The sequence below is a fragment of the Melospiza melodia genome, chromosome 11 (genome assembly GCF_035770615.1).
Source record: "Melospiza melodia melodia isolate bMelMel2 chromosome 11, bMelMel2.pri, whole genome shotgun sequence".
In the NCBI taxonomy this organism is placed as follows: Eukaryota; Metazoa; Chordata; class Aves; order Passeriformes; family Passerellidae; genus Melospiza; species Melospiza melodia.
The window spans coordinates 1,913,900-1,936,672 of NC_086204.1; the positions used below are offsets into that span (position 1 = coordinate 1,913,900).

General features: G+C 41.7%; 1 protein-coding gene across 12 annotated transcripts in view; it reads left to right on the forward strand.

The window, feature by feature from the left end:
• The window catches only part of PRRC2C (proline rich coiled-coil 2C), a 68,185-nt gene continuing 45,412 nt past the window's right edge, over nucleotides 1–22,773 (forward strand). For 8 of the 12 annotated variants that reach the window (XM_063165251.1, XM_063165257.1, XM_063165256.1 and 5 more), the window contains exons 1-4: nucleotides 541–688; nucleotides 16,808–16,975; nucleotides 18,051–18,228; nucleotides 21,560–21,663. In XM_063165251.1, coding sequence (XP_063021321.1) covers nucleotides 16,861–16,975; nucleotides 18,051–18,228; nucleotides 21,560–21,663 — 397 coding nt within the window. In that variant the 5' untranslated portion in view covers nucleotides 541–688; nucleotides 16,808–16,860. Of the gene's footprint in view, nucleotides 81–540; nucleotides 689–6,805; nucleotides 6,824–16,807; nucleotides 16,976–18,050; nucleotides 18,229–21,559; nucleotides 21,664–22,773 lie in introns of those variants that run through there. The other 4 variants (XM_063165259.1, XM_063165263.1, XM_063165252.1 and 1 more) reach the window with 3 other exon arrangements.

Genomic DNA, 22,773 nt, shown 5'->3' on the forward strand with positions numbered 1-22,773 from the left:
CGAGGCGGCGGCGCCGGGAGAAGCAGCGGCCCCGCCGGCACCGGGACCCGCGGGCAGCCGAGCGCCGCCCAGCGCGCCCGGTAAGCGGCGGGGCTCCTCCGCTTCCCCGCGGCGGAGCGCGGGCTCGCGTGGCTGCACGGCGCCGGCAGGAGCGGGCGGGCGGCCTGCGCCGCATGGCCCCGGGCGGGGGCGGCTTCCGCCCGGGCGGGCCCGCGGCCGGCGGGTGAGGGGCGCCCCGGGCCGGCACCGCCGCCGGGCGGAGCGGAGCGGGGCGGGCGGCCGGGCCGGGGTTCGCCGGGCCGCCCCGCATTGGCGCTCGGGGCCGGCCGCGCCCCGCCGAGCACAGCCCGGGCCGCGCCCGGGGCCGGCGGGAGAGGCGGCCGTGCCGGGAGCGCTCCTGCGCGGCTGCTGCTGCTTCCTTCTCCCGCTCTCCTTTTTGCCCTCCGCTTTTCTCCTTTTTTCAACAGCGCTCGGTCTGCCCCTTCCCTCCTTCCTGTCCCCCTCCCTCTCTCTCTCAGGGGTTCCCGGGAAGGCGCCGAGCCCTGCGCGCGTTGGCGCTCCCTGCGCGCTGTGATTCCTCTGCAGGAGCGCGGGGGGAGCGCAGCCCTGTCCTGCGGCTGTAGAGGCAGAGCGCCTCGCTTTTCCGACTTGGGATCCGCATCCCGGCCTCTCTGGCTCCTCGCCTACGGTAAAAGGCGGCTCTGGGGGGGGGTTTGGTGCGGGGTGAGCGAAGGAAGGCATTGTTTGTGCTCCCGGGGTCGGGGTGCGCTCATGGAGAGCGCTCAGAGGATGGGGGAGCGTGCTGAGATGACACGGCTGAAATTCAGGCAGCTGCTCTGCAGTGGGCATCATCCAGGGATGCAGGGATTGAGGATTTTCAGGGTAAAAGATCATTTTCAGGCTAAAAGATAATAGTTTGGGCCCCCTTCCTGATAAAGGGGACGTGCACCAGAGCATGGTGCTGAGCCCCGAATGGAGCATCGTGGTTTTTCTTCCTTTTTGTGTTTCACGTGGGTTCTGTAAATATATTATTCGGTGGAATGTCTTGAAGTCAGTATTTTCAAGTATTTTTCTCCTTGTAGCCCTGATTATTGGGGTTAAATAGGTATATTCCAGCAACATTTCCAACAGAAGGAACGAGGCTGTGATTTTTAATAGTTTTTATTCCTTGTGCAGTGAGGCACCTGGCCTGCTTGGTGTCTCATCCTCAAGAGCTCTGCTCAGACAAGAAACTGCTTCTGAAGGGGCAGGAAACAGGACATGATCTCATTTGTCCATGTATGAGAAACAAAAGGATTGACCTTAAATACTGACTGCCAGGAGCTCGGTGTGCCTGTCAGATTTGTTTATTTTTTTTTTTTTTAATTCTATAGTCTAGAGAATTTTGCTTCTGCATTAATTCTGTGGTGTTTTGGTGCCACTCTGCAACCATTTGGTTGAGAATAAAGAATCTCAAAGTTTTGGGAGTTGGATGAATGTTAAGTGGAAAGGTGATTTGGTGATGTGGGCTTGAGAGGTGACTCTTAAAACTGAAGTGAGAGCTGGGTTCTCTCTTAGAGGATTGAGGCTCTGTCTGCCACCTCAAGCTCTGCCTTGCTGGGTGGATTTGCCTGTATGAATTTCTTGGCTTTTGTAGATAATAGGCCATGAAATATGTATAACTCAATATACAGTTGCTTCTGTGACTCTTGCTAATATAAATATTCTGTGTCTTGGCAGTTTAGCAGCAATTTATAATATCTTTGCTCTCATTTTAACTTTTAACTCCAGCTTTAACTCCTGCACCAGTGCTGGGGATTTATGGGATGCACCTTCCACGGGTCCTGTGTCCCTGGCAAAGTGAGCAAGGGAGGGATGATGCAATTCCAGAGGGAGCTCCCTGTGGGTTTGGGGCTGTCGGGGTGAATTCTGGGGGGCAATTAAGAGAAAGAATGGAAGCCAGAGCAGGATTCTGGTCTGTGGGGCCCATTTCAGCCAGGTGTCCTGCAGGACTGGGAATTGCTTTGCTCCAGGCTGATTTCCAGGCTGAGGAATGGCAGGGATGTGAGAGAGGAGAGAGGGTAGGATAAATACCATATAAGGGGTGCTGTGGATAAAATGAGGAGATCAAAATCTCGCCCAAGAGTTCAAGCCTTGCACAGTGTGCTCTTGCAGAGGAGGAAAAACACTTCTCTTCAGAGGCTCCTGCAGTGGTGGAGGGTTTGAGGGGGAAAAACTCCAGCACCTTCCCACTAGCTGAGGATGGATGCTGGGCTTGTAATGACAGCACTGCTGGTGGTGTTTTACTGGTAGAACCAGTTTCATCCTCTGTAGGAAATTTTTCCTTTGCTCAGCTTCGTGTGCTCTCGTTGTTTTTTGGGGTTGGGTTTTGCAAAACCCACTGGAAGCTCATAGCTGAAAGCAGTGTGAAAGTAAAAGCTGAAATTCGTGTGAGGACGTGGGAGAAAAGAAAATAACACTAAGCGTTGGTGAAATGAAAATGGAGTGCACAGGAGTCTTAAAAAATGCATCAAGAGCAGAGGAAGATGAAGTCCTAATAAAAATCAGATGAAGACAGCTTTTATGTCTCTGAAGAGCAGGCTAACAGAAATAGACTGTTTTTATTACAAATACCTCAGCCATTACATAACATTCTAAGTCAGTGCTAACGAGCTCGTCTGTTACACATTGCAAACACACACTGGAGGGAGAAACTGTTTAACATTCCCATTGTTCATGGTTTAAATTATCTGCCACTGCCTTGATTAACAGGCAAATCAGAGTGCAGAATCAGCCTTACATGTCTTCGGTCTGCAGCGTGATGGTGAGAAATTGTAACTGATGTTTATTTGAAAATAATGTGGGCTGCATTTCCAGCATCAGGGACAGGAATGGCTGCACTTTGTGTTCAGCTACAGCAGTGATGCCTGAAGAACTGGGTGAGTGAGTGAAGAGGGGGTCTCTTCAATACCAATTTAATCAGTGTCCAGCTGATTCCCAAGTGAAATGGCAACCTCACTGGGGTTTTACCTAGTTGGGCTGTAAATTGTAATTTGGCAGTGATTAGGCTGCCCTTTTTTGCTGCACTGCTCGCTGAAGTTAGCAAACCAAACTTTGTGTGCAGCCCTTCTCAGGCCGCCCTCATGAAATCAAATAAATCACTACAAAATGCATCACTTGATTTAAAATTCATATCTTGTAAGCAAATGACTGTTGCTAGATTTTGTTGTTTGTACATTTTAACTTACAATTCCAATCTACAGTTAAAATTTTAAGGAATGTTTGCAGCAGTGATGATTTAAGATGCACTTAAAATGATTTGTGCCTTCAGCTAAGGTGGACGTGCAGCAACATTTGCTTTTTGTTTGAGATGGCAATAATTTCCTCTCAGTTAAAGACCTGATACTGCTTTAGGACTTGTTTCAAACTCACTGAAGGACCTCAGTCTTAATATCAATGAATTGATGCTTTCATTTTGAAAAAGAAATAAATACTGATTTACAGGGCTTGTTTTGTAGTCATGTTTAGGACAGGCTGTGCACAGCAGAAGTCCTCTAGTGAAAAGGAACAAGAACATTTTTCCTTGACAATGCAAATAAGAAAGATGTATTTTAGCAGGAAAAGCTTGCCTTTGGCTTGTGGCATTTCTGAGTGGTTGCTTTGCTGGAGTCACCTTGCTTAAGAGATGTTTTTCATGCCAGGGATGAAGCCACCAGCATGGACAGAGCTTGGTGGGACACACAGAGCTCTGGATAACAAAAAGTTCCTTGCTAAGTTTTTTAATAATGTCTTGAGCCTGAATTGTTTACTGCATCTCGAAAGCAAAGTGTCAGGGGATGTGTGGGTTGGTTTTTTTTCTGAGCAGAATAAACAGAAGCAAGAGCAAGTGAAGATGTTGAAGCTGCTCTGCAGCCATTTGGCAGATGCAAGTTAACTTCCATGGAAAATGGATTCTGTGGTGCTGAGAGACACATGCATAAAGCTGCCTGTGCTGATAAGGCTTTTTCAATTTAGCTTCTCATCTTTTTTTTTTTCCCTTTTTTTGTGGTCAAACCCAGTGTAAAGCAGAGATCTGGAGCCTGCCCTTACTGTAATGAGCTGCTGCTGTCCAGAGCTGTTGTCAGTGTGCTGTTGGCAGCTGCATCTCTTCCGTGCTGAGCATTCCTCAGTGAACAAGGGGATGTGTCTGTTCCAAGAACTGGCTGAGTCACAGGCAGAGGCATGCAACCAGAGCTCCAGAGGATAATGGGCAGCAGGTAGAGAGCCTGTGAGTGCCTGTCAGCTCTCTCCAAGCTGGACCACACCGAGGAACAAAATTCTACCACCTTTATTTGCATTGCAGGGAGGTTTTTGTGCTGCTGCTGACAGTGTGTTACAAGCTGGAGCATTTGGCAGCCCTGGCTCTCACTATCACAGTGGGAGTATCTTAAAAACCTTCAAAATGTGCTGTAACATCTCTTCAATACAGACAAGAAAATGTGGGGGTTTTTTTTGATGTACATGGGTCAGGTTAGGAATAATAGGAGTAATGGGCAGCAAAGAATTTGGACAAGGTGGGAAGTTTTAAATGTGACAAGTAGCTTAAGTCATTACATAAGTGATTAGAGTAACTGTTTTAAACTTTTTTATATAATGCTGAGGTTGTACAAGAGTTCAAAACTGGTGTTTTTTCTGTAGGTTCTTATTGTTGAGTGCTTTCATCTTCAGGTTGGACCCTTCACAACAAAAATAACCTTGAGAAGATGAACAGAAAAGAATTGGGGGGAAAAGCTGGCAAAGAGGGGAATAATTTTGGCACGTGTGTTCTAAAGAAGAGGGGAAATCCTTAAGGATGTAGCCCTAGAGTGGTTCTTGTGCACTCTCAGAATATTCTGTAGGAGCTCATGAACAGAAGAGCTTGCCTGAACATTATTTTCAAAGCAACTAATAACAAATTTCCAAAATAAGACCCTTTACATGTAATTATTTCTTATTTAAACATTAATTTATGAATAGGGGCTTTGGAAAAACAAGTATAAAATTTTTTTACTTATTTGCAGTTGAGGTGAGGGATACTTTAAAGATACAGAAAAGCATGATGAGGAATCTGCTCAATGTTGTTGTTCCTGGGGAAGAACACTGACAAAAAGTCACGCTTCCTCTGTGAAAAAACATGAATTATTTCATGGGGCTGGAATTTGTGGTAAATGAGTAGGAAATGGAAGTTTTGGAAGAGAGTTATTCCCAGCAAAGGAATGATTTAATTTTTTTCTCCTGATCTGTCCTGCTCTCTGTCCACTGCCCGGGTTTCCATGGGGTGGGTGGGAAGGGTTGAAATGTTCCCCCAGCTCAGTGAGGGTTGGCAATAAAGAGGTTTTTACAGTAAGTGTTAAAGTGTAAGGGAAAAATGAAACAGTGGAAGGATGGGCATTGGCTGTAAATGGCTGCAGCTTCTGCTCATCTCTTGGGAATCTGCTCCTTTTTCCTGTATTTGTGGATTTTCTTTGATCAGCTTCCTAGAAGGAGGTGTTTTGCACCAGTTCATCACTGGGAGCAGCTTCAGGAGGGGATCCTGCTCAGCTCAGCTGTTCCTCTGGTGATTTCCCCCAGGCAGCAGCTGCAGAGGAGCACACCCAGCTCACCTCACAGTGCTGAGGCTGCTGCTGGAGCCCCTCTGGATTTGCCTTTTGTCCCCCTTTTCCCAGCCTGACACAGCAGCCACTGCTCAGGATGCCACCAAGGAAGATGCTCCCCGTGTCACTTGGTGTGTGGGGAGAAGGATTTGCTGATATTTTTGCCTTTCCAGGCTTCTGCTGGGTGGTGTGGTTCAGTTGAGCAAGAGACAAAGTGGTGCTTGTGACAGTGTGCTGAGTGTGTTTGTAATTTTTTATGGGATTGTTTGTGATCCTAACCATTAACAGATGCCTTTACAGAGAGCTGCTGGGGTCTGGATAAACTGAAATCTTAATCTAAATGAGCTATGAAGAAGCTTGGTGGATAGTTGTAATTTTTTTTCAGTTAAAAATCTTTCTGACAGGAAAGACAGGTCATGCTAGTGTTCTGTATTCACAGAAGACGTTGCCTCCCAGGCTGCTGTTTGAATCCTGCACTTTGATAGCAGGTACACAGCTTCTTTCTGCAAGAATTTCCCTTAATTTATTCCCTTATCTTGTGCTCAAAAATAGGCAGCAATTCAGTTTGGTGAGCTTTGAAGTTTTCTCATTCTTCCAAATAATGGAAATTTCTTTAATAAATGGTTTTGCAAATCTTAAAAATAAGTCTCATTTGGCATCTGCAAGTTGAAAAGCTAATTGGGCAAAAGCACTTGCATTGTTCTGTTCCCAGAAATAATGAGAACTCTTATCATTATGATGCTCTCTTTAATTCTATAGAAACTGTTTGGGGTTTTTTTCTGGCCCTGGCTTTCTTCCAGAACTTCAAAACTCCTGCCTCAATTGAAAATTTACAATCTATGAAAGTTTCTTAACCAGCTGCATGAAACTGGAAAATCAAAAATCTGTCTTGCAAAAAATTTACTTAATGTTTGATGTCAAAGAAATCAGAAAAGACTTGTAAAGACATTGTCAGGCTAAGAAGAAATAAAACAACCTGCCCTAAAAGTGACCTGCAGAGAAATCTGGGATGTTAGGTTCTCAGAAAAGAATAGATTTTTGGTTGGAACAAGTTTGAAATGTCTCAACTGTAGCTGTGTTGGGTTGGTGCATTGCCTTGTCCAGTTTGGTTCTGCCCTAGGTGGGACACTCACAGGCAGTCTCTTTACTGGAATGTCTTGAAAAATCCTTTCTGGCAGAGAAAGTGGGATAATTTACAAAGGGCTGCTGTTGAAGGAGTGTTTCTGGTCCAGGTATTGGTGGTTTTAACTCCTCGTTTGCACTCGGGCTGTGCTTGTGCTGTTGGGTGTCTCTGCACTGCTCTGGGTTGTGTAGAACAAATGGGAAAATGAACTGGACACCTGCAGTACTGTGCTTGTATTTACCTGCTCACCATATTCCACTGTGCTCTTCCCATCCTACAGCTGAGGAGGCTTCTTGACATCTGACAGCTTTTTATCCACGTGCCAGTGAGCAGTAAGGTTTGTTTTGCATTGCTGCCTTGCTGTGCCTCAGCCCAGACTGGGAATTGCCCTGAGAAGAACTGGACAAGTGAGATGTTTGTTACTCTTGGAATCTGCAGGCAGAACATGTGGAGAGCTGTTTGATTAAACACAATTCCACATCACCTCCATCAGCAGTGAGCAGCCTTACAAACCTGTGCACAGACAGACAGACAGACTGTGCTGCAGTGTTGAGCTGCTGTGCCTCTGCCAGGAGCAGGCTGGACCATCCCAGCAGAGGGGAATGCTGAGCCCAGGCTGCATTTGGCACATCCAGGCACATTCTGATGCTCATGACTTTGTGCAGTCAGGTTCACAACTTCAACCTTTAAATCCCTTCTCTTTATTATTTGATTGTATGCAAATTCCATCAGTCTGATAGCCTAAAGAAAAAAAAAAGTTAGCACTATTCCTCGTTGCAAAGAAGTTTGAAAATAACAACCAAAGCAAAGTAAATTTTCTGAACTCACAAACCTAATTAAAATCACTTCTATCTAGATCTTTTAAACCAGTCATCAATTTTTTTTTTTTGGCTAAGGATTTGAGCCTTAAGACTGAGTTTGGACATCATGTGTTTCACTTCTTCAAGGTACCTGACCACCAGAGTAGTATTTTCTGTCGGAGTCTTACTTGCTTAAAAGTGCTGCTTTTAAGGTGGCAGATGTTGGGCTTTTAGTCCAGAATACCAAAAAAACTTTTGTTAAAACTCTCTGGTGATTCTTGTACCATTTTTCATTATCTAGCCTCTGGAAATTCAAACAATTACCAGACACAAAATTGGCTGAAGGGAATTTCTTAATTTGACCTTGTTTGATACTCCACTTTGAAAATCAATATTATTTGAAATCAATTTTTGTTTTAATTGTAAATTTATCATTGCAATAGAAATACCAGTATTTCATTATAAAGCTACAGCAGACAGGGATATTCTGTCTTCTGCATGTGCAGTAGTTGAGAACTGAATGAAATTTTTAGGGAGGAACTTCCTAATTTCAGCATTTTATTTTAAGAATAGCTGTATTTATACTTGAGTGCATCTCTAAATTGTCTCCTTAGCTCCTTGTAAAAGACAGAAGTCAGTGTAAGGGGTGTGTTGATGAACAGCTTCACTTAGTAGAAAGCTTGAGACCAAACTTGGGCCATCGGTGTGAAACATGGAAGAAAGAGACAAACATTGAAAGCATTGAATTCCTGGATAACTGCATTGTTGTAGGTAATATTTAAATAGTATTTGTGAGGATACTGAACAACTTTATTTGTTGTTCTGACTATAAACATGCAAAAAAAAATCCAGGGAATGAAATAAAAACTGCTTTATTTCCACCCAAAGTTCCTAAATAGCTGCCTTGGCATCATTTCTGCCTGTGAGGGGAGGGAGTGGCACCAGAATCTCTCACTTACCTGAGGTCACCTAAAAAGGAGAAGATTTCCTAAGCACCAGAAACACCAGAAATGATCTTAGCTGAAAGAAAGCAGCTGTGTGAAAGTATTGAGTGCATTTTTGACAGCTTTATTGGCAGTGTGAGTTTAACCTGTCTGTGGCTTTTTAATCCCTTGTTATGTGGACACATTTAAGTCATGCTGATTCTCATTGAGCCTGCTGATCGAGCTGCTTTTGTCAGGGCTGTTCCACAGGAATATGGTTGCATTGAAATATTCATGCACATACAGTTAAACAGATATTTAAATCTGTGGTTAGAGACAAATACAAGGTTTGCTGTACTTGGATTTGTGAGGTTTTTAATTATTTTTTCTTTTGTGCTCAAGAAAAAAAAAATTATTAGAACTGACATTTTTTTTTTCTGCAATAATCATCCTAAAAGTTTGTTTGGTGCCACGTTAGCCTTAAAATGCTCCCAACAAAATTTCCCTGAGCTGTTGTGGTTTGTTGCTGGTTTTCCTGTTGGAAAGCCAGGATTCAGTTGATTTCTCCCAAAAAATGGGTTCCACAAGGTGCCTTGCAGCCTTTCTAAGGCAGCAGATTTGCTTGCTCTGTAGATTGCTGGTTCAAAGTAACACATGCTTTGAAGTACTTTCTGAGCAGAGATTTTTTTGTGGGTGGCTAATTTGGGTTGCTTTTCATTGCTTGGCTTAGCTCTATTTAGATTGCTGTTGCATGTCTGTTAAAACTGATGCTGGCATATTTGTGGATGCCCATTTCTGGCATCCCCAAATTCCATTTTTATAGGATAATGCCCTAAAATGGCTGTCTTGTGTCATGGTATGTTTCCCACCTCACAGACTCAGCTTTGGTGCAGTTTTGGAAAGACTTTCTTAGGCTTTAAAGAGGAGCAATTTGAGGAATAATTGAACTAGCAAAGCCTGCTAGTCTCAGGATGAAGTGTCTTGGTTCTGAAGAGCCAAACTAATTTTGATTTTTTTTCCATTTGGTGGCTGTTAACTCCTCTGTAGATTGTGTCCATCCTACAGCTCTCCCAAGGAGGTGATGGGTCCATGGAAATGGTTATTAAAGAGTTTTTTTGTCCTTCTTAGCTGCCAATCTCCATGGATTTCACAGAGTCCATGCAATCAGTGCTTTGTGCCCTCTTTCAAGCTGTGCTGGAAACCAGTGAGCCCAAAATCTAGAGATGGAAGAGTGAGACTTTCTAAAGAAATGAAACTTGTATAGAATGAACTGTACTGAGATCTACACAAGAACTCTTCAAAACTTTGAGGAGTTTCTCCTCTTGTAGGTCACAGAGCCTTGATGGGGATACATGAAGGAAAAGCTTGGAATTCCCAAAGTTTTCCTGCAATTTTCAGCCTACTTAGCAGCAGCCTGCTTGATAATGAACTTTGCTGTAAGTGGCTCTTGAAGGAAAGGGAAATCCTGATTTCAGAGGCTTTATTAGATACTTAAATTTGACAGAGATTTCTTTGCTGCCCGAGTGTTACCAGAGGTTCTCCAAGCTTGTTTTTGTGTCATATTAAGCTGACAGTGCTGCAGTTATTAAAATTTCTCAATAGTGGGATAAATGGCCAGAGCTTTTGTGTATTTGTTTTGTTGTTATGTTTTTGTAAACAAAAATTGGGCTAAAAATGGTGGCTCCAGAGGTGAAAATATAAAGCCATCAAGAAGAGATTGTTGATAAACATCCATGTCAAAGGAATGTTTAATTGTAATTCCATTTTTTATCTGTGTGCAACCTTCCCTCTTCAAAACCACATCCAAACCCCATGTACTCAATAATTGCACAGTATTTTGGAGTGTCCTTTTAAAATAATAGGATTCCATGAGACTGGGTTACAAAAAGCACAAAAAAAAGGCTTTCTTGGGTTCCAAGTGCTTTGACTCCAGTATCCTCTGTTTCTTTGTTTTAAATTGGCATTCTCTTTCTGTAATTGATTTAAATTGGTCTCTTTTCTGAAGATCACACAGTTGTTTTTCAAAAATTCATATCTAGCTGGAGACTATGCTTAGATTTTACAGTGGTGGGCAGTTTCTTCAGTTCTAGAATCTAAATATGCCAGACTTAGAGTTGAAATGAAAACCTTGTCTAAAATTTTTAATGCCACGTTTTTATGTGCAGTGAAATTTATTTTTTTTTAATTTGATTTGGGAGCATCTGCCTCTAAAACCAATGGCATATGTGGTTGCCATAAATGTTTAATTTTATGTGTATATATATATATATGTATGTGTATGTATAAATATATATATTTAATATTTATTTAAAATATATGTATAAATATGCATATTTTTATATTTATATATAATTTTAAAAATTTTTTTTAGTAGTTGTATTTGGTTCCAGGATTTACCACATTGTTCAGTGTCCCAGAAACAAAGCTATTCTTAGAAAAGTGAAGCTATGGCTGGATACAAATAACAGATTTGTACAAGATGGGTTTTACCCTTTCACTACTTTTAGTGTGCTTAAAATAGTGTATGGAAACTCTTTCTGGATTGGTTTCTGTTTTGAGAGAGGTGCTAATGTGTCCCAGTTATGAATTAACTTTCATGTAGTGTTTTTGGTGATGTTTCCCACTTCACAGATGGATTTGAGGCACTGAGAGTTCAGATCTCCAGCTGGTTTGAGTCCTGAATGGTTCTCTTTGCCTTCAGTCATTCCAGTGCATCTTTCTCCAGATGTGGCCAAAACTCAGCCCTTGGAGTAGAGGTGACAGGGACTAGAGATCCTTGCTGTGTTGAATAGGAATTGTGAGAATTATTGCAGTATTTTTTAATGCTTTAAATTTTGTGAAACTCCTGTCCAGGTTAGCTGTTCTGATTGAGCTTGTAGGCTGAAGAGGTGTGGGCTGGGGGTTAAGATGGAAGGGCTGTATTAAATCTAACTGGAATACTGCTGAAGAAGTCTCTTGACATGTTGCACTAAAAACCAGACCTTTTTTTGTCTAAGGGTTTAAATATGCAGTGTATAAAATATGGTTTGTCATCTGGTCTGACAAGAATTTAGGAGTCAAGCTGTTAAATGTTTTATACTTCTTGCTGCTCCGTCCTCAAAAGTGACCTCAAAATATGGAATATTTTTACCTTGTTTAAGTAAAACTTTTTTCTGAAGCAGAGGTGACGCCTTTTCAAGGCTGCACTTGCCCCTAATGGAACATTATCCAAAGTTTGCAGGTGTAACAAATTGTATCATTAAATTCTAAACAAGTCATAGAGGTGAGTTCTAAAATGATCAGGAGAGCTAGGAATTTAGTGGGATATGTGTGGGGTTTTACTGTTAAAAACATGTTTTTGTAGTCTGGAACCCACTGCATTCAGTTTGTTCTTTACCAGATCTAAATGTCTAAGAGGACACAAGTAAATGTTCCTTAACAGAGACCAGGATATTTAGAATTTGTGGCAGCCCCTTTGTGTGCTATTTTCTGTACAAAAGTTTCTGAGTTCCTTGAGGATTTAAAACAGTTGGAGTCTGATAAAATAGTCTGCTACAGAAATTAGAGTAATAATTTTTACCCTGAAATCTTCAAGGCACAGTGAAGTGATTTAATAACATTGCAGAGCAGGTTTGCTCCAGAATTTTGGGAGCACTGTGCTCTCTGTAGCTGTGCATAATAGTAACTGTAATCATTCACAACGAACAGCTGACTTGCTTAAATTTCTTGAACCCTGCCAAGTGCCATTGTGGCTTGTGCTGTTCCTGTGCTTCCTTAGCTTGGAAAGTGCTCCTGACACCTTGTGTGTGTTCTCAGGGCTGCTCACAGCCTAAAGCTGGTGCACAGCAGCACTTCACTGCGAGGGTTTGAGTAATAACAACAAAATGTGGAAATATTGGGCAAATTGGGAATCACCTGGGGAGGAAAGGGCTTGATGTGTCCTGTGTTGAAACACCTCAGGTGTTCTGGTTCCAGTGCTCAGGTATAGGAATGTGGCACACACAGCTGAAGTTTGGATGAAAGGTCTTGGAGCTGGATGGTTTTACATGGCCCAGAGTCAGGCATTTGTCTCCTCATGGCTGATGTCAGGTGGCACTGAGTGCTCTGAGTGCTTGTTTCATGTGTGACTCTCAAGGCTCTTCAGAGAGGGAGAGTTTGTCATCCCTGCCTTCAGTACCTGGTCTAAAGTCTAATTTTGTAAGAGTATCTTCTTTGGCAACCACTATCAGGTCTAAATATACTTAAATATATATATATTGTAAATTATTGAGTACATTGACCTGCTGAATTGAAATTATTTATTTTGTGCAAGGCAGATTACTGAGGAATGTGCAGCTTTAATCATTGTAAAACAGTTTATTTTCCTGTGTAATATAAGTTGGGGAAAAAACTTGTCAAACAGTATGAATTTTAATGGTATAAAAGGCTTAGAGCTCAGTTGTAATGAGCAGACAAATTTTTCTAAATTAAACATAAAAAGGGATATTCAGGGAATGTGTTCACTGCCCCGTTTTGGAGCTGTCAAACATTCTAGCAAGAGCAGTTGTTACAGTGAAGGTCTGCCCAAGTATGAAATCTGTATTGCTCTGTAAAAAAGAGTGTTATTATGATGAAGATTTTCCAAATTTCATCTCTACCAGAGGTGCAGGCTTTGGAAGAATATGACAGAAGATTATCTTAAACCACCCTCAAACTGCTTTCTGCTTGCTTTGTCTGTTTCTGTTGAGTCTTTGCTGCTGTTAACAATTTTGGGGGTAAAAAATGACCCAAGTTGTCTTTTTTTAATTCATTTATTTCGTTTGCCAGTTTCTAGATTATTCACCATTGTGAAGCTACTTCTTGTTACAAGCTCCTTGGCTGGGATGAGTCTTGGGCCAAAAATTAAAGTTCTGGATGAGCTGTTTGCACTTGAAAGAACATGTGAGCACAGTGATTGTGGTTTATGACTTGATACAGTTACAGGCTCACCTGAAAGCTGGTTTGCCACCCTCTGCACTGGGCAATTACTGCCCAGAACCTTCTGTGATGCTCCAGGATGATTGTGGTGGACTCTTTATCATAAATACAAAATCTAGATTCCAGCCACAGACTCGGCTGCTAGGCTCTCCCTCATCTATCCAAAAAAACAAGCTACACTGCAAGGTTCCACTGGGAGCCAAAGCTCAACACTCAAATATCTTTACAGGAAAAAACCCACCCAGTCTGAAAGATGAATTATCTTAGCTTATCTTTGGAGTTACCAGACAACCTTTCACTCTTGAGGCTGCCCCAGTGGTTAGTTGCAATCCAGCATGTCAGGCTTTGCCCATCGCTGTTATTCATGGCCAGACTGCTGCTTCCAGCCTGTCTGCAGAGCTGAATCCAGGCAGACTCGTTTAGCAGGCTGGCTCTGCATCACACATGAGGCTCTGCCTTGGCCCTTTCTTCTGGAAGGAGATTCACTTTACCAGAAGGAGTTCTGTGAAAGGGCCTGGCAGGCTCTGTCCCTTCCACTGCTCTGTTCCTCTCTGTTCCCAGCCTTGTATTTATGGTAGAAAATCCACCACAGTTATCCTGGAGCGCCACAGAAGGTGCTGGGCAGTAACTGCCAGGAGCACAGGGTGGCAAACCAAACCAGCTTTCAGGTGATCCTGTAACTGCAATCACTGTGCTCACACGTTCTTTCAGGTGCAAACAGCTCGTCCAGACTTCTGATTCCCAGCCCTGTTTCACCCTGCTCCCGTCCTGCATTTTGTATTTTTGGATGACGCATAAAATAACTGTTGGTGTAACAGTTGCTGTTGAAATAGCCAAGTGCTGACTAATCTGGAAGAAGAATCTGGGAGTTGCTGTCTTTTTCTGAGGGGAGAATATTTTCTTGGCCCCATACAAGGCTGGAGATTGTCCCCTTTGCAGCAGTCTGCATGGATTGTAATAGAACAGCTTCTGGCCCAAGTTGTGCTGAAGCTGAGCCATCCCAAGGTTATTTGCCATCTTCATTTCTTTTCAATCATGGCTTGGAAATTGAGGTAGAAGGCAGAGGAGGATGGAAATGTTATCATACCTGTATAAATTAAATTTCCATGGTATTTGACATTGCTGAATGTCTGTCATGACCAAGTAGGTGCTTTGTTCTTTAGATTGCTTGTCCTTGCAAACTCTTAATCCATGAGCCCCTTGCATGGGAATCCCATTCCCTTTGAGGATCTGGGCTTGACATGGGAGTTTGATCACTGAAAGGCTTGAGCAGGATGTCTTGCTTCTTGCTGCCTGCTTTTAGATTGAAACACAAGTCTTTGGGCATATATAACTCTTCTGGAATTCATATAGAAACAGATGAAAAATTGTTGTTGTAAAGAGGGTGGCAGGATTTTTGTCTGTGAAGAGAGATCAAGGTGTATAATAATGTTCTGTTTGAGGGAATGCTCGCTTGTGTTCCTGCCTGGTGATGAGCAGCAGCTCTGCAAGTTCCTTCCAAGAACTTCTAGAGAAGGATCACAGTTAATTACTGGGTTCTTTCTCTCCAGGCCTGTTATTCTGGGGGAAGGAGGGAGGAGAGGAATGACCTGCTCCAAGAGCCCTGTAATTTACTGCTGCAGAAAGAATAGTGTAACTCTTGGTTTAAGGAATTCTCACTCTCCTCCTCTGAGCAGACTGTGTTCTGGTTTTGACAAACAAAAAATCCTTACTCTGTGTATTTAGTGTCTCTGGCTGCTGTGTTCGTGCTGGTTTTAATTGGAGAAAAAAGAAGCAGATTCCAGAAATACTGTACTGCAGTAACTGTTAATTGTCTCAGTACTTGGCTTTGGGACTGGGTGAGGTCACTGAGCTTCCCCAGTGGGGAAGGGGCTGCTGGTAGAAATTCTGTGTCTTTGTGGGCTTTGGGATTGGCTTTTTATTATTCATTTTCTAGTGAAATCATGGATGGTATTTACCATTTTATCAAATTTAACATCAAACCAGTGTTTGATGTTAATTAAATGCTGACCCTCCTGATTTTGTGACATTTATATTGAAGAGATAGAAATACTTTAAAATTCCTGATGTTACATAAGGATAAGGTTTCTGGAGTTAATGCATTCCTTGGCATCCTGCAGAATTCTTAAATGAAACAGTGCTAATGGTGTTAAATATGCTGTCCACTTCTGGCCTGTAACCTCTGACTTCAATCTTGGCTCCTGTTGAGGTTGTTTCACTTTTGTGTCGTTGTTCTGCACAGGCAGATTTTGGTCCAGGTTGTTTCACTTCTGTGTTGTTGTTCTGCACAGGCAGATTTTGGTCCAGGTTGTTTCACTTCTGTGTTGTTGTTCTCCACAGGCAGATTTTGGTCCAGGTTGTTTCACTTCTGTGTTGTTGTTCTCCACAGGCAGATTTTGGTTCAGGTTGTTTCACTTTTGTGGTGTTTTTCTCCACAGGCAGATTTTGGTCCAGGTTGTTTCACTTTTGCGTTGTTGTTCTCCACAGGCAGATTTTGGATCAGGTTGTTTCACTTTTGTGGTGTTTTTCTCCACAGGCAGATTTTGGTCCTGGTTGTTTCACTTTTGTGTTGCTGTTGTTCTCCACAGGCAGATTTTGGTCCAGGTTGTTTCACTTTTGCGTTGTTGTTGTTCTCCACAGGCAGATTTTGGTTCAGGTTGTTTCACTTTTGTGTCGTTGTTCTCCACAGGCAGATTTTGGTCCAGGTTGTTTCACTTTTGTGTTGTTGTTCTCCACAGGCAGATTTTGGTTCAGGTTGTTTCACTTTTGTGTCGTTGTTCTCCACAGGCAGATTTTGGATCAGGTTGTTTCACTTTTGTGGTGTTTTTCTCCACAGGCAGATTTTGGTCCAGGTTGTTTCACTTTTGTGCTGTTGTTTTTCTCCACAGGCAGATTTTGGTCCAGGTTGTTTCACTTTTGCGTTGTTGATCTCCACAGGCAAGTTTTGGTTCAGGTTGTTTCACTTTTGTGTTGTTGTTGTTCTCCACAGGCAGATTTTGGTCCAGGTTTTTTCACTTTTGTGCTGTTGTTCTCCACAGGCAGATTTTGGTCCAGGGTTTTTCACTTTTGTGCTGTTGTTCTCCTCAGGCAGATTTTGGTTCAGGTTGTTTCACTTCTGTGTCGTTGTTGTCCTCAGGCAGATTTTGGTCCAGGTTGTTTCACTTTTGTGTTGTTGTTGTTCTCCACAGGCAGATTTTGGTCCAGGTTGTTTCACTTTTGTGTTGTTGTTCTCCACAGGCAGATTTTGGTTCAGGTTGTTTCACTTTTGTGTTGCTGTTGTTCTCCACAGGCAGATTTTGGTCCAGGTTGTTTCACTTTTGTGTTGTTGTTCTCCACAGGCAGATTTTGGTTCAGGTTGTTTCACTTTTGTGCTGTTGTTCTCCACAGGCAGATTTTGGTCCAGGTTGTTTCACTTTTTGTTGTTTTTCTCCACAGGCAGATTTTGAGGAGCGCACGGAAGGTACCGGACTCGATGAGTTTCCAGCGAAATGTCGGAAAAGTCAGGCCAGAGTACAAAAGCAAAGGATGGAAAAACAAAGTATGCAACACTCAGTCTGTTTAATACCTACAAGGGAAAGTCACTGGAAACTCAGAAAACCACAGGTGAGTAAGCTCTCTTTAGAGTTGCATTCTTGCAGTTTCATCATTACTGCAGTGCTAATTAGGAGTGCAGAGTATATGAGCACTTAACCACAGCATGGTTTTTCATAACTGCTTGGTGCAGCAGTGAAGTGGAGGGATTGGGGAAGGCAGCATTCTTCTTAGCTGTAAGCAGGAGTGTCAGTTCAGAGAGACAGCATTTGCAGCCTAGTAGGAAGTAGAATGTGGGTAAATAAAGATGTGCCATTCCCCAGCTGTGCATTTTACTGCATTTACATTTGCCATGCTGGAAGTGTTTAATTAAGGAAAAGGCAGTGCTCACTTACAGCTCAGAGACTTTTGATTTTTTGGCAAACACTGGATAAAACTTACACTGATATCTTGAATAAGGTGACTGTGAGCCTGCTTTTCATGAGTCATTGAATGGAGAACCAGGGGGAAATGATGTTCTGAAGGTTTTGAACTTGACAAAGTTGCCTAAATTGTTTGTGAAAGAGAAAAAGAGTGCCCAAGCTTGTTGAAGGTTGCCACAATATTGTTTTTTACCCAGGGCAGTAACTTGACTTGTTGTCTGAGTTGGGTACTTGGTGGGTTGAATGTCCTGTGGGGTGCATTAGCTTTGTACTTGTGGTCTGGAGTAAATACAGTTTGTAGGAATGTTTTTGCAAGGGCAGCAGCTGCCAGCTGAAATTTGCAGCAATAAAGAAATGGGCCAGACCCATAGGGGTATTCCTGGACTCATCAATGTACATTAAGCTCCAGGAGAGCAAGAGAATAATGCTTGACATTAACATCATGTTGTAATTGGCTTTTTTAGCTTTGTGTCACTGAATCTTGTGTATAAAGGTGGGGCCATATATCCTTTTTAATTTCTGGAATAATGACTCACTGCTCAAAAAGTACTCAGGTCTTCCCAAACCATGTGTTTTCAGCTCCCTTCTTTAAATAATAAATTTTCAAGCATTTAAAATTTTTAATTCTTAACACTCCTAAATTTTTCTGACTTTCTTACAAACCATTTTTATGTAGCTCTGCCTAAACAGAGTTGTTAACTTGCACTTTCTGTTCTGGCACCCAGTTGCTGCACGCCATGGATTGCAGAGTCTTGGAAAAGTTGCTATTTCCAGGAGGATGCCTCCCCCAGCTAATCTGCCCAGCCTGAAAGCAGAGAACAAAGGCAACGACCCCAATGTGAACATTGTGCCTAAGGATGGCACAGGATGGGCTTCAAAACAAGAACAGCACGAAGAAGAGAAGTGAGTTTTCACCTCTTTTTGCTCTGAGAATTATTCTAGTTACTCCATTTCTTGCTGCTTAACGTTCAGTGTTCTGCAGTCACATAGGTAAACTTTTCTCCTTTAAGCTTTTATAGGATTTCTGTGGAATTAAAAAATAAAATAAAAAAAGAATTAACACTAGCTTAGTTTGTAGGGCCATTTCTCTCAGGTTTACCCAAAACTGTGAATTGTCAGGACCTGGGAAGAAATTTGCTACACTGGAGTGTTCTCAGTGTAGCTATCAGAGAGGAAATAGCACCACTATTAATTTCTGTGAGGAAGAATCTTGACAGTAGAGAGAGAGATTTAAAAAAAAAACCTTGCACAAAAAAAACCCTCCTCACATTTAAGTTGAAAATGATCTGCTTATAAATTTCATGTGAGGGGAAGAATATTTCCTTGGACATGTAAGTTTTGATGTGTGCTGACAGGAGATACTGCAGCATGTTTTTGTAAGATCAGTGTCATCACCTTAAATAAAATTCTCTTGAAACCCCAAGGAACACAGCAGGAAAATTAGAGAATAGCTGGCCATTTCATGAGAATATGCAAAAATCAGCTTAATTGTGCTTGTGCACAATTTGCGTTTGAGGAAACTCAAAAATTCCTGATTTGCATAAGTTTAAGTCTCTGCTTTATTTTCCTAATGATTTTTAATATTTCCACTTTAATTGTTTTTTGCTAGAATGCCATAAATTCTAAAGACTTTCAATTTTTTTTTAATCTTAAGCTCTACACTATTGTTGCAGACTCCTCCAGTATGTGAAATAAAAAGACAGAATTGTGGCAGTGTTGTATACCTTGTATGATACAAATTTCCCATTCTCAGTGCATGATTTGTTTCACACTTGTACAGCTAAAGAAAATTGGATGAAAGGATCAGAGGCTCTTAGAATATGCTGAGTTGGGAGAGACCTGTCAGGATCATTGAGTCCAACTCCTGGTCCTGCACAGGAAAAATTAAATGGAAACTGAACCTTTTCAGCTTCTAATAGGAAAGTATTTTAAAGCTGTTCTTTTGTGCCATGTAAGCCTAAAATAGGATGTGATTCTCACTGCTCAAGGTTTAAGTGTTAATTCTTTTCATACAAACTGCTCTGAAAACTGAAATTTAGGGGCAGTGGTTGTATGTTCCTAGTGCTTGTGAAAGCAAAAGATGAGTTTTAAATGTTTCCTCCCTCATTTTTCTCTCCCTTTACTTTTCTTTGTGTACATTCCTACATTATATACCAATTTTAGACATCTCCCTAAAAAGCTGATAGACTTCAGGAATATAGTGTTGTGTTTAACCTTTTATTTTAAACTTTTGAAACTGCAGAGTCACAGTTTTCTGCCCTGTGGTATTTTAACAACATCTCCCTGTGCTTTAAGGTCACTTACATTTTCCCAGTTAAATCTGTGTTGTGCTGGTGGCTTGTTTGACTAAAGCAGGCCTTTGCATGGCCATGTGTTAGGAGATAGCAGCAGTTGTTCTCTTTACAAACAAATGAGTAACTGTCCCTTATCTGCAACTGGAAGTTGGTTGTATTTCCATATGTATTACTCTGATAAAGGCCTCAGAATCCAGATAAAACTAGTGAGGGAGAGATTGTTCCCAGGAACAGGTGTGTATGCCCAGGCCATGAGGAAATTCTCCTAAGTTTGGACCATCTGATGTGTTTGCTCAGATCTTAAGATCATTTGTTTGACTACTGCTGTGTTTGTGATATTTCAGTGTGCTTGAAATGCTGCAGCTTACGTGTGAAGTGTTTTATTGTTCCTCTCAGAAGTGTTGCAGATAAAGGTTACATCTTGATAACAGCTTGCTTGAGTTTATTGCGTTTTCTCTTGTATCATTTCATTTGCTCTTGTATCATTTCATGTGTTATTCCCTGTAATTATGAAAATTAATTACTTCACTGCTTTCTTGAGTTGCCACTCATTCCTGTGGGTATTGCTTCAGTCTCTTTCTTGGATAGTGCAGGCAGGATTTGATAAATTCAGCTGAGGTCTTTCACTCATCCATATTTGCAGGGCTGTGCTTAGATAATTAAAATTCTAAATGAGCTTGTATTCGAAACACGAGAAATGCAAGGAGTAGCTTCTTTAGCACTCCTGTTCCTTGTTTCACTTGTGTCACAAAGTTCAGCCATGTAAGTCATAAATTCCCCAAAGCCTGCTGTAAGAAATGCAAGTGAAAAACAGAAATAAAATGAGAACTGGGGTTTTCCCCCTTGATTGTAATACTCTCTTGGAACATGAAAGTTGCATTTTGTTATCCTTATGAGAAGCTTGTGTGTTTCTGCCCAGCAGTGATGATTTTGATATTTGCCTCTCTGGCAGTTCTGAGAGTCCTGTGGAGTGCTTTGAGTTGATCACTGTAGAACCCAAATGGAACTGATTTCTTACTAGTAGTCCTCAGAAATTTAGGATCATTTTAGGATCTACTTGGAGCATTTATAGTTGTTTCTTGTCAGTGAAGTGACATGATGCCACACTGCTTCTCTCTTTACTGGTGTATAAGTGATTCTAGACTACAGGATTTGCCTCATAATTCCTATTTTATCAGAAGGTCCCACTAAGGAGCTAAGGAGTCTTAGTTGGTTTTAGACACTAATGCTTTGAGTCTTAAGTTACCTCAATATGCAGGTTACAGAAATAGCTTTTATTGAAAGAAGTTGAACAATATGACTGAATCTGCAGATTAGAAAGGGCTTGTGTCTGGGATTTTTACACTGGACAAAAAGAGTGCTTGTGCCTCTTCATTAAGATGGTGAGACTTGAGCCCATTTCTTCAGACTTAATGTTCTAAGCTTCAGTTCATGGTACCCATAGAGTTATTCATGATATCTTTAGCTTTCCTTATCAGTTCCTTTTATTTGGGAATTCCTGACATGTGTTTGACTTCTTTCTCTCAGTTCATGGTGGTCTTGAGGTGCTTTCCTCTGTTAACTCCCAAGGCAGGAGAACATTAATCCAAATTATTGCCTTTGATGGTTGTAGATGGATTGGTTTTTTTTGATTGTCCAATACAGTTCTTTTAAAAGTGTAATTCAGTTCATGCCTGGCTGCATTTTCTGCCCAGCCATTTTCATTCATTCCTCTCCTCTCTGGGAAATGGAATCTTGACATAATTAGCTAATTTATTCAATTTTTTGACTGTTATAACAACTCCTTTTATATAAGAAAATGCCTTTTCTGAGGAAAAGTAGTTATTGGTTTTCAGCTGCACAGCTCCCCTGTTTTATTCCCTTGTTTGCAGAAGCCATCCTGACACTGTTATTGTGTGCTCACCCTCTTGTATTCACAAGTGCTTTTGCTCTCATTACAGACAGCCAGACGTGCCCCAGACCCAGCCAAAACCTGCTGTTCCTGCTCCTCCAGAAGCAGCTCCTGTTGCCAAATCCTGGGCCAACACCAAGCCAGGACAGGATGGTGAGTGCTGCTCAGCTTCTGCACTGCACACCAGGCTGGGAGAGACCCCCACACTCAGCAGTCCCTTCAGCCTTGGCCACTTGGGACTGGGGAGAGTTGTGGAAGCAACATTCCAGGCTGGGAAATGAGCCCATCCCAGCCACTGCATTTATCAGCAGGCCTGGCTCACTTCTACAAGCTTGGTCACCTCTTTTGAAGTGCCAAAGAAGTGATGGTGACAGCATAAAATCTTCAGTGTGGCTGTGGTGAGGAGGGCAATTCACAGTCAGTTCTTCTAATACAAACAATTTTGGCATGGGAAGGAAAGATGTAAACAGCTGGTGGTCATTCTGATCATAGTTTTGGATCATTTTGTGCAAAGTATGTGTAGTTTTGCTTCTGTTGAAACATGTGAAATAGCAGCACTTTTCCCTTCATTTTATAAATGCCTTGGTTATTTTAGTATCAAAGTGATAGTGTTTAAGTAGTTTTCTTTCTGGGAAAAACATTAAAGGTGTGTTTGGAAGTTTATTTAACATAATTGGATGAAAGGATGGAAAATTGTTTCCATCAGTGTTACTCTCAGCTTGAGTGTTTTCATTACAGATGTAAGTTCAGAACTAAATCCTCTTTTAAAATGCTTGCAGAGTGAGAGATTATCCTCTGTCTCCATTATGATAAATAACCTGCAATGTGTTTGATTCCTTAAGTTTGAGACTTGTGAACTTTCCATGACTATAAAATGGAGTTTAGGCTTTCCAGTTGAAGAATTGAGTTCTTTAAATAATAAAATATTGATAGCATGGAGGTTATTTCTTACCTATTATATGGAGTTTGTTAACATCACATATCTAATGATTTTTTTGCACTGAGAATTAGAAGTGACAATTCTAAATACTCCATTTATGCTGCTTAGTGTTCAGTGTTCTGCTGTCAAATATAGCAACTTTTCTCCTTTAAGCTTTTATAGGATTTCTGTGGAATTAAAAACCAAGAATGAGCACTGATGCAAACTGATCTGCATAGAAGCTGATAAGATCATCTCCATGACACAGGAAATAGTGATTGGGCTCAGTAGCTTCAAAATGCATTTAGCTAATTATTTCATAGTTACCATGGCAGCTCGTGTGC